We start from the raw sequence: 16292 nt of genomic DNA on the forward strand, positions 1-16292 counted from the left end.
TTTAGAGTTTGAAATTTTGTTAAATGTTGTATAATTCCTTCGCAAGGAACTTCATAATGCAACCTGTGTGCACTGTCTCTCTGTATGATTTATTTTTACTCACTGAAATGGGTAAATTCTCATCGAAAATTAGTATGATAATACCATCATTAATGCTTTATTGTTTCACATTGGGATAGGTCGTTTTATTAATATTTAAAAATGTAAGTTCTAAATAATTCAAAGGTATTTAGTATTCATATAATTAGTCTTTATGCTTCTACACAACAACTAGCTAATCACTGCCACCATCCATTTCTAAAATGTATTCATGTTTTCACTCCTAGTGCTAGAAAGTTTTAGCATTGTTCTTTTAAGTTTAATGAGATCTTCTAGTATTTTTTTATTTTTTTTTGTTTTCCCTCCCTTCCTCCATATTGACTCTTCTTCAGTTATCGAAAAAATAGTTGTTTTCTAATCTGTGGAATATTATATACTTCCAGCTGTCTTTTCTGGACTTTGGGTGGTTGATCATGTTTTTTATATATATTTTATATATATATATATATATATATATATATATATATATATATATATATATATATATATATATATATATATATATATATATAATATATATAACATTTATTGCTCCATGTGGATTCTCAGATATATTTACTTTTTCATTTGCTATTTGGTCTTATTAAGATATATAGAACAGCAATGGTGTGCAAAGTACTATCTGCCTATAGCCAGATTTAATTTGATAGAACATGGGTGCTCGAGCTGTGGCCCTCCAGCTGCAGAACTACTAAAAATATGAGGCTAAAAGTCAAGCATTGTCCGCCAAATTCATTATAAGGGTGTTATATACCTGCAAAGGTGTTTGACCTGATTTACGAGCAAAATGTTATCTTTTGTTTATGTAGGTTACAAAAACAAGAGTCCAAGGAATCCAGTATTTCAAATTCAAATTCAAATGTTCCTGTGAGCAATAGCCAGCATGGAGGACCAAGTCAAGACACAAAAAAGATTGTAAGGAGTAAGTGAGCAGTTTTTCTTTATTTGTTGTAATGACTTTTCTAGCCTGCAGTGACAGATAAGAAAATAAAACTTGTGTACTGTAAATGTATTTTTTACAGCTGGTTCCCCACAGATGTCTGTTGCACATTACTAAATGTAGAAAATAATGTATTGACTTGCCAAGTGAGATCTGTGCTGCCAAGCTGAAGGTGGAGGCTCGCATACTTGGGGATGATATACCGTATTTATTGGGGTATAGCACGCTCCCGCGTAGAGCGCGCACCCCTAAAGTTGCCCGAAATTCCTGTGGAAAAAAGTTTTTTTGTACTTACAGTTTTGGTGTCTTGCGCGGCGGCCTCGTCGGGTCCGGCGTCCGTCTGCGGCTTCGGGTGTCCTCTTCGTCGGGTCCGGCGTCCTTCTGCGGCGTCCTCCCCGCTCGTTTCCCGCGCCGAGTTTGAATACTGCGCCGACATATACAGAGCGCAGTACACTCGTGTATGGTCGAGCGGGCTCGGCTACTCTCGCACTGACGTCCTGTACGTCAGCGCGAGAGGAGCCGAGACTGGCCGACTATACACGAGTGTACTGCGCTCGGTATATGTCGGCACAGTATTCAAACTCGGCGTGGGAAAGCGGGTATCAGCGTATATCGCGCACCCACGATTTTGCCCTGATTTTCAGGGCAAAAAAGTGCGCGGTATACGCCGATAAATACTGTACATAGTTTCTGATGGGGCATATATAAGAACACATTTCGCCACAGCTTAAATTCAAAATATTTCTGACGTTGCCAAACATTATGAAGTATTGAAATATCAAACTACCGGTATTCATAGTAGCATTGTAAAAATTTATATAACCATATACTAGAATTGGACCATCTCCATCTATGCAATTGGGGAATAATGGGAAGCAGGAAGACCGCTCCCCAAGAGAGGTCTCCAATGAGGTGGAAACTGACAAAAAGTGGACTATCTTGGTACCCTAGATAAAACATGCGATAAAATGAAAAAAATATATTATTGGTACATAATTAAAAAAAATGTATATAGTGTCAAGATACAATAATTGCAATTACACTGTTACTCAATTACACTTCATGGTGGACATCAACCACTACATTACCAAGCCTATTTCTGAGCTTTGGTGTTTACACGTTAAAACATTTAACATTTTTTTTTTGCTAGAAAATTACTTTGAACCCCCAAACATACCGCCGATAAAAGTGATCTTGTGGCTAATCCACCGCAGAAACCACTTTTATCTGGAAGAAAACCGCCGGCTCCTGAAGAGGCTACCGAGGTAATGGTAGCTAGCTGCTACCATAACCCCGGTATTCCTCTTCAAAGAGAGGCCATTTATAGTCGTACGGCGGGTAGGAAGTGGTTAAGAGTATTACATTTCCTATATCCAATTGGGATGAAAATTTTATTTAACGTCAGCTTAAAGGGGTTGTAAAGACAAAAATATTTTCCTCTTAAATTAAAGTCTGACAGTAGCTGATAAAGTAAAAAGTAATGTTTTGCATTATAACTAGTTTGATACCTGTTGAAATCAGGCTTTTTTATTCACCTCCAGCACTCCTGAATCATTATTCTCACTGACTTCCTGGTTTGCGGTGCGCATTCATCCTTGCTACATCACGGCCTAATGGGAACTACAGTTCCCATTAGGCTTAGCCTCCATGCCTGTGAGAGATAAGAGAGCATCTTCACGCAGGGCTGTAGTCATAGGGAGGGGGTGAGCACATTCTGCTTTCCTCCATGCAAAACGGCTCAGATGCTGGTGGAAAGCAAGAAGAGGAGAGGCAGGAAATGGCATTTTCAAACCTGGATTACTGTATTTTGGAGGTCAAAAGGAAAAACGAGGCAAGTGATATTTAAATGCTCTAGCTTACAGCAATCAATTGATCTAATAAAAAACGAACCTTAGGGTCACAGGCGCCTGGGTGCAGAAATATTTCTGGCGCCCCCACATGGGCGTGGTCATCTTACTAACTCCTCCCCTTTACAAATGTTTCTGTGGCAGCCTACCTACCCTCTCTCTCTGCTGTCTTTTCAAGTTTACCTGGTCACCTAGGCTAGGACCCTTTTTCACTGAAAAACAAATCCTGCTAGCAGAAAGTTTGCAACCTCCCCAGACTTCCCCCAGCTCAGCTCACCTTCCTGCAGTGTGCTCTGCCTCACGATTCTCCCAGCAGAGTGGGCGGGGAGATCTGAAGCAGAGATCACACACCGAGTGCAGGACACTAAGGGGGAAGGGGAGACAGACACCAGGATCAGAGCTTCTAACTGTACATACATCGCTGAGCATGTATGTAGTTAGAAGTAATGGCTGCTACCTGCTGTCCACAGTAAGTTGACATCAATGCTTAGTCCGCCCCTGTCACCGCCGTAACACCAGGCATTTCAAAGCATACAGAGAGGAGGAGGGAGGTGAAGCACTTTGGCACTTCCGCGCCCCCCCCCCCCTGCAGCGCCTGGGTGCACTGCACACCTGGCACCCCGCCTAGGATCGCCCCTGGATGCTGGTGTCAAGTAAGCAGAAGCACAGTGATGAGGGCACCCAGAATACACCAAGTCTAGTAGAACTCAGAGCTGGGTTGGAAGTCAAGTTCAGTAACGCCATCAAGGCACCAAATCATGAGCAGGATCAAGGTCAGGGCTGAGCAGAGGTTGGCAACATGCAGGCAGGAAGGTACAGAATTTGATTTCCAAATCTTCGTCAAGAGTCCAGATCGCTAACAAGGGTTGGCAGCAAACCTAGATGGACAATGATTATCAAGAAGCAGGTCAGATGAAAGCAAGGTCAACATAGTTAGTCTTGTTGAAAAAAGTCAGTCAAGTTCAACCATAAAACAAGGTTAAGCAAGTTCAGGATCAAGGATAACAGGAACTTAAGCTGAAAGATCATTCGGCAATGATCTCATGCAGGGACCAGGTTTAAATCCTCCAGGCACCAGTATCTGTGGTGGACGTGCCTGTGCATCAATGTGTGCAAGTTCCTATGCGTGCACATTGTTGCATATATAGTTATGCCCAAAAACATGCACATTTGGGTGTGGGGACAAGTAATAATCTGTCAGACTGTATTACTACAGAGATTCATCCCAATTTTTCCAGTGACCATCAACACCAGGACAAGATGTTATGAATAATTCCTGGAACAGGAAGTGTGGGGAAAATTTACCAATGGAGACACCACTCCTGGTGATAGTCCATGAGATTTCCTCCAATCTCCTTAACGGGATACTGCCAAAAAAAGTAGAATTTCTTCATTTTTAATTCTCTACTCTCCCTCTCTGCACCCCAGTGCTGCCCTCGGTGTCATTCTCAAATGCTGTTGGCTTCCCCTTTTCCAGATTGAATGATCTCCAGCATCATTAAACCTCTTCCAGTGAACCCAGGCTGTCACTGGAACATGCCTTGTCCACACAAAGCACAGTAAAATTCTGCAAAAAATGGGGCACATACATTAGAACACGAGTGCCATTTTAAACAGCCTTGAGGAGAGCCCTTTGGCAATGCTGAAAAACCTCCCTGCTTGTCATGTGACTGTCTAGAAGGTGCCTAAATTTAAGGTACAAATGTTTAATTTGTTCTTCAGAAATGGGTGCACGGAAGGGTGCTAGTGGGGTAGAAATGGGGGTGGGTTCGAGGGTCAACTGGCAGTTGGACTTTATTTATTCCTTCTATATCCAGAGTTAAAGAATAAAAAAGAAGAAAAGGCTATTTAATAAACTAAATTGCACACAACATGTTTTAGCTAAAACATGAGCTCTAAAAATAAGATTGGGCCATTCCATGACTCGTGTACAACATGCACGTTCTGTAGTAGTGAGGGTAAACCTATTTATGTGATTACTGGTCACAGGAACTACAACGTAATTGGTGGCATATTTGATCAGAGACTAGCTTGTGTCAGAATCAATTTGCACAGGTTTAGAGAGGGCCTTTATTAGGTTTGAATTTGTTTGTGGCCCTATTAAGGCCTATATTGGGTGACTCCTTTTATATCCTGATTTAATATATTGCAGCTTATCAGTCCTTGGGTGTGTTTACAAAGGCACTGCGTACAGACAGCCTATATTTCTCAATTGGGACGCAGTGGTTGTATGTACTCAACTGCACACTGTCTCCATTTGGGGCCACACCTGCCCTTGCATGCCTGCCACATTAGGAGAATGGCTGTGTCTGTACAGCTGCTGCGCCCCCATAGAGAAATCTGGAGAGCATGCACACACCTCTAGCTGAATAAACAAGGTACGAAAGAATGCGGTATTGGCCACAGCGATGGTGTGACTGGAGCCTTGAATTTTCAGTAGGTACAGAAAAATACCTGGTGTTCTTGCAGAAAGACACTGCCTGGTCACTTAAATAAGCTGAATTGAAAGGGCAAATCATTTTATCTTTCTCCTGTAAACTGTTATTCCCTTCCATTCCAATGTAATGGAGAGGAAGACCTACTGTATTGGTAGTCCAGCTTGTGTGAAAATATGGCTTCTCCAGAGATACGGTGGAGTGAGTGAGCATCGCCACCTTTGGACAGGAAGTGTGAAAATTAAACCTGGAAAAAAAAACAGCAATAATATATTTTTTTTTGGCGGGGGGTGGGTAAATATGCTTTGTTTTTATCTAACGTAATTACAAATGCAAGTTTTCAAAACCCACTTGGTTCTGAAACTGACATATGTATACATACGTAGTTACAAATGGAAGCCATAAAATACAACCATTTATAAATGATATTGGGTCTGAGATCAAAAGTAACATTTCTGTCTTTGCAGATGACACCAAGCTATGCAGTGGAATAACGTCCTTACAGGATGTCTCCAATTTACAAGCCGACCTCAATGCTCTGTCTGATTGGGCGACTAAGTGGCAGATGAGGTTTAATGTAGATAAATGTAAAGTTATGCACTTGGGGGCTAAGAATATGCATGCATCATACATACTAGGGGGAGTACAACTGGGGGGGTCTGTAGTGGAGAAGGATCTGGGGGTTTTAGTTGATCATAAGCTCAATAATGGCATGCAATGCCAAGCTGCGGTTTCCAAAGCGAGCAAAGTCCTTTCTTGTATTAAGAGAGGTATGGACTCCAGAGACAGAGATATAATTTTGCCCCTGTACAAATCATTAGTAAGACCTCATCTGGAATATGCAGTTCAGTTTTGGGCACCAGTTCTCAAAAAGGATATAGGAGAACTGGAGAAAGTGCAGAGAAGAGCAACCAAACTGATAAGAGGCATGGAGGAGCTCAGCTATGAGGAAAGATTAGAGGAACTAAATGTATTCACTCTTGAGAAGAGGAGAATAAGGGGGGATATGATCAACATGTACAAATATATAAGAGGTCCATACAGTGAACTTGGTGTTGAGTTATTCACTTTACGGTCATCACTGAGGACAAGGGGGCACTCTTTACGTCTAGAGGAAAAGAGATTTAACCTCCAAATACGGAAAGGTTTTTTCACAGTAAGAGCTGTGAAAATGTGGAACAGACTCCCTCCAGAGGTGGTTCTGGCCAGCTCAGTAGATTGCTTTAAGAAAGGTCTGGATTCTTTCCTAAATGTACAGAATATAACTGAGTACTAAGATTTGTAGGTATAGTTGATCCAGGGTAAATCCGATTGCCTCTCGGGGGATCAGGAAGGAATTTTTTCCCCTGCTGTAGCAAATTGGATCATGCTCCGCTGGGGTTTTTTGCCTTCCTCTGGATCAACTGTGGGTATGGAGTTGGGTGTATAGGATTTTACTGTGTTTTTTTTATTTTGTTTTTTGTGGTTGAACTGGATGGACTTGTGTCTTTTTTCAACCTGACTAACTATGTAACTATGTAACTATGTAACTATAATGAAAAAGAATCCTTGACGGACATTGTAAATGTATGTATATATGTGTGTGTGTGTGTGTGTATGTATGTGTGTGTGTGTATATGTGTGTGTGTGTGTGTGTGTGTGTATAATATATATATATATATATATATATATATATATATATATATATATATATATATATATATTCTCAGACAGACTCCTTATGCCACGTACACACGGTTGGTTCGTCTGATGGACAGTTTTCATCAGACGAACCAGTCGTGTGTGGGCCCCATCGTTTTTTTCGGTGAAAGAACTAGGAACTTGTTTTAAAATTATCTGATGGTTAAAAAAACGATCGCCTGTGGGTGTGTCCATCAGTTAAAAATACACGCATGCTCATAATCAAGTCGACGCATGCTCGGAAGCATTGAACTTCATTTTTTTCAGCACGTCGTTGTGTTCTGAAACGATCGGTTGTTAAACCGATGGTGTGTAGGCACGACTGATGAAAGTCAGCTTCATCGGATATCTGATGAAAAAAATCCATCAGATTGTTTTCATCGGATGAACCGATCGTGTGTACAGGGCATGAGAGTAACTATAGGAGTTGGTTGAGTTTTTTTTTTCCTTCTTTATAACTGTATAAATGTATTTCAGAACCATTTTAAATTGCCTGAGGAAGGGTGTGGCAGGCGCAGCACTATGAAGCGACTTTATGTGCTGTGGCATTAGAAGAATTTAGATTTTTCTGATCTTTTAGTCCAAAACAAGACTATCTGTAACTCTATAATTCCTCTAGTGCCATTCTATGGAAGCAGAAGGTTTAAAGAGCACACCAAACTCTTGAGATAACTTCTTTATTAACTTCAGCTTTTCTTCTTGTACAACACTGACAATTTCGCAGCAGGCAGTCCATGTACAAACACGTGTTGAATAAAGTATAACAAATGGCGGTTCAGCTGTTCAATCTTGTCATTCTACATAAAATGGTAGATATATTTCTTTCTTCAGTATCTGTACTCTCACTTTAAGTTATTTAAACATTTTACAAGCTTTCTGTGGCTTAATAGTTTTACTCGCTCCATATTGCTGTTTGCTGGAACGTTTGCTATTGCAGTTTATAGCACGTTTGAGGTTTGGAATTTAAATGTGCTGTTTGAGGTTTGGTTTGGTGGAACTACAAGTGAACATATAACTAGTTGGTATACAGTTCTAATCACATTATAACAATAGGAACATATATATCTGTATTGCATACCTATTTTGGTCACTTGCTTCTGTAGCACTACCCCTGGAGCTGCTGGTTTAATTTTGGGCCTGCACTTTGTCAACCCCCCAGAATTTGGCTCGATCCCTCCTTGGCACAAATGGACAATAATGTGATTTTAGCCCCCGAATAGCTATAGGAGTGCACAATGATACCACACAATAATGAATGTAGTCAAATATTGTTACCTTGGTGGTATTCACCTGCCACACAACTGCTACAGACAGTCCCACACAAGATATTGCTTAACCAGTGATAAGGTGTTTACTTGGCAAAAGAATAGAACAATAGTTATGCAAAGAACATTAACTACATACAGCTCTCTGTAAAAATCAATGGAATACAGCTGGTTCAAAATATCACTGCAATCAGACCCAAATAACTTGATCTGAGTGAGAGTATGGTGGAGGAATCTCTCAATGCAATGACATCAGCACAGGGACACCTCTCCACCAGGTCTCGCATAAAACAGCAAAAATCACAATGTGATGCAAGCAAACGCATAGACTCCCAACTGTATGGTTCCCCCTAGTGGATAATTCAACTGGTGCGTGTCCTGTAGTAACAACTTGTGGGAATAAGACAGGTGGCTGTTCCTTTTAAGAGCCAGTTAATCTTCTGCTAGCTCCGTTGGTGCACTTATTTGAATTCTGATAAACAGGGTGGAAGAAAAGGCAAACGCTTCATGCACACAATGTAGTGGTAAAACTGAATGCTAATTCTCCCGAGGTGTCGTATCGCTCTCAGGAGGCAGTGTGTCCCTGCTTGCGTCACTGCAGACGCCAGCAAGCACAAGTGAAATCTATGAAAGTCAAACTCCTTCGAGTCAGTTAACTATGTTGATGGGCAAGTGCCCGCTCACCAAATGAGGCCTCACTTCGCTGGTTTTCCTCAGTCCGGATCCTTCCTTCAGTGATCAGTCTCTCTGTAACATGGGCCCCTGGTCCTCCACACGGCCACTCCCTGGGTACCGGTGGAAAAGGCAACTCCGGATTCTGTGAGTTTCAGACTGGCCCTCTTCTGTTCTGTCAGTGAAATTGTCCGCAAGGATCCCTCTCTGGCTAGGTGATCCGCTCTCTTTAACTTTAGGCCCAGGCTTCTCATGCCTAGGCGCATTTACTGCAGGCCTCAACGCGGGCCTCCTGCTGGCTGGAAGGTAGCGTCCCGAGAGCACGGGCTAAGTCCCTGCTTGTCTTAAATAAGTACTATCAGGCTGTACGTGGCACATTGCACTTTGGTAGTATAATGACCTTTTAGGTAATGTAGTCTCAATTCTGCCCACGTCAATATGGTCTTTGTCTCTGATACCGCAATGCCCATGATGCCTATCCATGAATAACCGAACCAAACAAGCTTTAATAGTCTAGCATAAAAAACACCAGAGGGAGCCAAATTTCTATTTAACACAAATTGCAGTCTATTAAGACGCATGCAATGGTAACACCTTGCAGAACTTCCATAAAACTGAACTCTGGTGTGTGTCTGTTCAGATCTCTCTCGCTCTCGCTCTCTCTCTTTTTTCAGACAGAATGAGTGTAAGGCTGGCTGTGATTGGCCAAGACTTTTGCTCAATGTGAGATTGGCTGTGATTAGCCAAGACTCCTAATGAGTCACAAAAGCTTAACTCTATGCTTTCTGGTTTCAATTCTGCTGTGTCATTGAGCTTACCTTACAGTCACACAACAAATCTTAAAAGGCATAGTCTCTTGTTTTGCTTCTGTGAACACAATATACAACCGTTATGACATCCATATTTAAAGTCACAGTAACTCTGCTTTTATCTCTCACATATGAACATATGAACTGTATTAAGGTTATTAGCAGGTATAGCTGTATATGCATATGTAGCGCCTGTGTACTTTATGGTACCGGTGCTAGTCAAATTTAAGGGTAAGACCAGAGTGTAGTTAGACTCTGATCCAGATTGTTAAGTGCAAAACAGAGTCTCTGCCTCAGCTTGGCTGTGCTGCAGGCTTATTCTGTTGTACTGGGGTGTTCTTCCAGCCCCGTTGCTGCTGGGGAGGGGTATTTATGGGGCAGACGCCATTTGGTTCTGGGTCCTCTTCAAGGGTGGCCACATCACGGTGCCCCGGCGTTATGGCCTACCTGACCGGGGCGTGCGTGCAACACGGTGTTCCTGGTTCCGGAGCCATGCTGGCCTGGAGCATCTGAACAGCAACGGGGACCAAGTGAGTGACTGGGTTCCACCCTTGGAGGATCCCAAGCTGTATTGCTGCTCAGTGGGGAGTCAGTCTGAGGAGCGCCATTGAGAGGCTGGCTGTCCAAAAGGGCCTGGACAAACCACCGGAGATCAAGGTAGCCAGACACTGAGGGATTGTACCTGGGTGACAAGTTGAAGGAGATCCAGGCGTAACTCATCCAAGGAGGTATATCTCCAAGAATTCAATCCAGAGAGGGCTTGTGGCAGAGGTATCTTTCTGAGACTCTCACCGAGGAGGGTCTGTGGCAGAGACTTCTCCTCAAGTTCAAGTTCACCAAGGAGGGTCAGTGGCAGAGACTTTATCCTACAATTGTCTGAGTGATACTCTGGCTGCCAGGTCAGTGAGAGAGGCCTGTCCGGGTACGCTGAACCCACTCCGGCAGGAGTGGCGCATAGAAGTGTTACGCTTGGGAGCAGGACTGTTTCCTATCCTCACGCCTGAATCTGCTATTTTCCCTTCTTCTTCAACTTCACTTTCCTCACCATTAGTTTACTGTTTTTACCTGGATGGGTAATAAAGAACACAGCAAAGAGTACCTGTCGTAGACATTCCTTTACTTCTACTATATGCAATATGCATCATTCACCCCTAGGAATTCGGAGGAGCCATGAGGTAATGTGCCGCCCAAAAATCCAGCAGCTCCTCCGGGGGTAGTGCTACACATGAAAGTCATATTGGCAACCTAGGAAAGGTCTTAGCTGGCCAGCTACAAAGGGACCCATGGAAGGTCCCAAAAACTTGCATTTTTAATATCTTAGCCAACAAATATTATCACTATAACATTGCAAAGGACTCTATTGCACACAATAGGCACACAGAAAGTAGAGCATGCCACCTAGTGGACATAAAGAACAAGGTGGAGCTCTCAATGCCTCCAGGGAAGACTATCTGAATAGTTGCAAGAACGGGTTACATTACATATTAAACCTAGTCCCCTTTTTATGTGTCTAACACTTTCATCATTTTAACTAGTGGTGCAGAGCCTACGAGATCTTGGTGGCTTCTCTAATGCCTGGGTAGCAAAAAATAAAATACAACAGAATTGTCAAGTATAGGAGCTTCAGTCTTTAAAAATCACTTTAATATTTATTTAGTGAGTGAGTGAGAAACTTTTATATAGCGCAACACACGCGAACTGAATCGCCTCTGGGCGCTTAGTATCCGTTCCCTACTGTCCTTTTGCCTTCAGAAAAGATGGGTTTTGAGGGTTTTTTTTGAAGGCCAGTTCAGTAGCATTTAAAGTGCTAATTCAATGTTGTAATAGTAATTCCCAGTGTATAAAGAATTATATTCACTGCATCAAATGTAACAGCTGGTAAGAGACCATGTTCTATCTATTTTGTCAATTTTATTTTTTACTAGACTGTCAAAACGGTAAAATTATAAAACCTCTAGAAATTTGAGATTTAGAATATATATGAGGGACTTTGCAACATTAATTCAAAGATGATTGGAGAATGTATCTCCAGCAATATTTAGTCTTCTTGGTTATCAGGACAATTGTAATGGCTTATTATTTCAAATAACTTTGTATAAATTTCCCACTCTAACTTCACAAATATAAGCTACTAATTTAGTGAAATGTTAAATGAGCCTCCTCACACTGTTGAATGCACCCCTTGTGGTGTGATAGTCCCTCAAGCAGCTGTTACTGACAGATGGAGTCACTAATTTGACTAAAGAACAAAAGGGTAAAAGTACTAAGTACCTAAAAATATGTATCTGGCTGTGTTAACGAAAAGCTTATATTTAAAAATATATAAAGTCTGACTGCTGCACTGATTATTTTGCTGGATAGTGTTTGAGTATTGTAATATTGTTTTATAGGCTTGTTTTCGTTCTTTTTTTTTTATTATTTTTTATAGCATCACTATTAACATTGTATACTGCTGGGAGGTATATGTCCTAGTTGGCTATATTTTTGCCTGACATAAATGTAAATGTCCGGATACATATTTTATGTCTGTTGCATTTTCCCATGTTTTTTTGCCTTTTACATGCTTATTAATTGTTTATCAATATAATAATTGTTCAAAACCTATTTTCTCTTTTCTAGAGATTGCCCCAATGATGGCCAAATCAATGAGAGCTTTCAAGAACAGAGTAGGGCCAAGATGAGATTTGGCGCCTTGTTAAACGGTTGCTATGATGAGGTTAAGATAAAAAATAATAATAAAAAAAAAGAAGAAACTGTTTGTGTTTTGTTCGTTTGTCATGCTTGGCATTTTGAAAAAATGTTAATCTATGCATGAATTAGTATATATTGTATTAAAATAAAACACAATAGTGGAGCTGTCATAACAATAATATGGCAATGTATGAGTTTTTTTTTGTTTGTTTTCTGCCGAGGGGATGAGTTGGCGAAACAGAACCTTCATTCATGACAGATGACCTAGAAAAATATGCTGCACAGCAACGTTTATACTTCGTCATATATTTCAATTTCCTAGTAATTACAGTATGTGTAAGAATAAGCAAATCCTTCATCTTGCATCGCACAGGCGTACTTTGTGTAAATTTCAACCGATCTGCTATTTTTTGTTGGTAATATAAATTTATTTTCAATTAAAGAATTTTCCCTAAAAAAAAGTATTTTCAAATAATGTTAATTTCAAGTTTTATTTTTGTTTAATAAAGGCTTTCTTGTCAGTGAATAGATAATTTCTACTTTTATGTATTTTATTAATTTCTGCCTTCTTCCAATTCCACACTACTATCAGATAAATTGACAAAACGTTGTGGGGTTACTGAAATAATACAGGCTGCTCACTTAAGCTAGCCATACATTATGCAATTTTCTTGTACAATTTCCTTTAGATTCACCTCCAACTATATAGTGCAAGAGCTTGCCTGTTTGGATAGAGATTGAAAGATATGTTTAGGTTTGACCTCCATATTATATGTTTTTTGGTAAATCTAAAAGAAAATTGTACAAGAAAATTGCAGAAGGTATGGCCAGTCTTGGCAAAACCAATGTTTTTTTGGAAAGGTACGTGTTCACTTTATGAAGTGATAGATAAGGTGAACCTGTGATGTATGTTTACCCCCCGCTGCTCCATAGAGGAGAATGGAGGGTCTGAAACAGACAAGGATAGATGGACCCGATCGGGCCACTACTGTGAAAGGGATGTACGCCTCTGTTCACATCAGCATGATTTGACATGTCAAATCACATGCCAAATTGCAGCCTATTGCCGGCAACAACATTGTCCCAATCGGTGCGCCGATGATTTTGTGGTGCTGCAGCAATTTTCCAAAAGTAGTTCCTGCATTGCTTTTGGTGACTTTGAGGGCGATTTCAATAGACATCTGTGCATGATGTTGTTCAATTCCCCCTGAACTCGCAATGAAACTGCAAGTTCAGCTGAACTCGTATGATTTCAAACCCGCGTGCAGTGAAAACGAGGGCTAGAGGAAGCACTGTAGCTCGGGGGGGGGGGGGCAGACAGGCAGTGAGATGTGTGCTTGTCTTCCAAGTGAGTTGCTTGAATGTCAGGACTCACCCTTATTTGTGGGACAGCAGTGCATGCATGACATCTCTATCCTTCTTCCGTTTTCAGAGTACAATGATGACTCCCTCTTTTCAGCAGCTTTTCCCTGAACAATTATGAAGCATCTCTGCTCACCTCAGACAGTCAGCAAAAATGCTTGTTTTGTAATGGCAGCCTTCTGCATGGACACAGTGAAGCTGACATTCCATGCAGGAGATCTTGTGTATATATTAAGGCCTTGCACACACAGGGCATTAGAAAAAATGAGCTGCAAAGCCAGTACCATTGCCAGGAAAAAGCAGCTGTAAAAATGCACTTTTAGCAGCATAACTGGTTTAGTAAAATCTACTGGTGTAAGTAGAGTGCATTAAGCACTATGGTTAACTTTCTTGTATTACCCTGTACAACCACTTTTACCTACAGGTAAGCCTATAATAAGGCTTACCTGTAGGTACTGTGAATTTCTCAAACTTGCATAGTTTAGGTAGGAGATCTTCATTCACTGTATCCGCATTTATGCTGCCGTCATCGGCACGTGCGCACTGAAGAAACTGCTCGCTTGTGCAGTTCACAGGATGACTTTCTCAAGAGATTTGTCATTTTAAAGATTGTCTGTGGAGCCAAAATATACAGTATGTCCAGCTGTTTTTAATGCTTTAAAAATGCCAAATGGTGTATACTAATAAAACAATGCCCATACCCCACCAGGCAGCTGTAGTGTCAAGTATATGGTTGTGAAGGGACCGAGTTGTAACACTGCACACACTGAGAAAATGGGGTCTATAGGATAGAGGACTTTGTTAACACAACATTTCATATTCCTGATATGTTCCTCCTGCACCATGTACTTGTATGAATAAGTAACCTGTTCTTTATGCATTGCTTCCTTTGTGTGAAATCCCTGGTGTTCCTCTGCTTCCCTATTGACCTGTTCCTGACCTCCCACTGCAGATATACTGCAGCAGGGCGGCCGCTCTGTATCGAATCACAAACCTAGTACATGATCCGACCTTTCCAGGTCTGGGGCACGCATGCACACTGTGGACTCTGTCTGCCGGCACCCGCCAATCATTAGGCAGAGAGCCAAAACATCCACCTGCCTATGTAAACAAGGCAGATCGCTGTTCTGTCAGTAAGGAAGGCATTGATCCTGTGTTCCTGCTAAGCAGGAACATGGATCAATGCCTTCCAATAGTAAAAGCACCTCCTACACAGTGAAAACAAAATGGTTAGGCATACAGTTAACCCTTTGATCGCCCCTGATGTTTAACCCCATTCCCAGCCAGTGTCATTATTAGTGACAGTGTATATTTTTAGCACTGATCATTGCATTGGTGTCACTGGTCCCCCAAAAGTGTCAGTGTCCCGTCTATCCACCGCAATATCCCAGTCCCGCTATAAGTCGCTAATCACCACCATTTAGAATAGTAAAATAAATAAAGACATCCCATAGTTTGTAGATGCTTATTGGGATTTTTCTCACCAATAATATGTAGCAGAATACATATTAGCCTAAATTGATTTTATTTTTATTTTTTTACATTGGATATGTTTTATAGCAGAAAGTAAATTTTTTTTTTTTTTTTTTAATTCTGTTCTTTTTGTTTGTGGTGCAAAAAACTAAAACCACAGGTGTGATAAAATACCACTAAACGAAAGCTCTATTTGTGGGGGAAAAAGGACATAAAATTTGTTTGGGTACAGCATCGCACGACCGCGCAATTGTCACTTAAATGAATGCAGTGTTGTTCATAAAGGGGGGTAAATTGTCCATAGTCCGTTCTCTATCTGTGCTGGGAACTCAACCTGCTTTTCTCTGAAGATCAGACTTATTCTGACACCTCCTCTCCTTACAGCATTTGGACCACTAGGACGATCAGTGTGCTGTGTGCAAGTTTTGCTCCTGTTTCCTTATCTCTAGAATAAAAGCCCAAAAAAAAAAAAACCTGATGGACATAATGATTAAAAAGAAGAACAAGATTACAAAAGTTCTGGGCAAGGGACTGAAAAAACTTAAATGAGTTGTAAAGGAAATTTTTTTTTTCACCTTAATGCAATCTATGCATTAAGGTGAAAAAAACATCTGATGACGCCGCCCCCCCCCCCTCCCCCGAGCCCCCGTTTTACTTACCTGACCCCTCGAAAGTCCCGCGCTTGGTCCCGAGATCCTCTTTGCCACTCAGCCTGGCCACTGATTGGCTAAAGCAGATGGATTGAGAGCAGCGCAGCCATTGGCTGGCGCTGCGGTCAATCACATCCTGTGACCTGGCGTGACGAGGGGCGGGGCCGAGTGTTTCATTGAGCGGCTATGGCTGCTCACTGTATCAGGGGAGCGCGCCCGCAAGGACTCATCACCATGCAAGCTCTCTCGCATGAGGGTGATGAGTTCTTGCGGGGAGGACCAGAGACAACCGCCGAGGGACCCCAGAAGACGTGGATCAGGGTCACTCTGTGCAAAACGATCTGCACAGTGGAGGTAAGTAAACAATGT

General features: G+C 41.5%; 1 protein-coding gene across 2 annotated transcripts in view; it reads left to right on the forward strand.

The window, feature by feature from the left end:
* The window catches only part of LOC120936982 (elongin-A-like), a 146667-nt gene extending 134056 nt beyond the window's left edge, over positions 1-12611 (forward strand). For both annotated transcript variants that reach the window (XM_040349831.1, XM_040349832.1), the window contains exons 10-11: positions 909-1021; positions 12367-12611. In XM_040349831.1, coding sequence (XP_040205765.1) covers positions 909-1021; positions 12367-12428 — 175 coding nt within the window. In that variant the 3' untranslated portion in view covers positions 12429-12611. The remainder of the gene's footprint in view (positions 1-908; positions 1022-12366) is intronic.
* The last annotated feature ends 3681 nt before the right edge of the window (positions 12612-16292 follow it).

The sequence above is a fragment of the Rana temporaria genome, chromosome 4, assembly GCF_905171775.1.
Source record: "Rana temporaria chromosome 4, aRanTem1.1, whole genome shotgun sequence".
Lineage (NCBI taxonomy): Eukaryota > Metazoa > Chordata > Amphibia > Anura > Ranidae > Rana > Rana temporaria.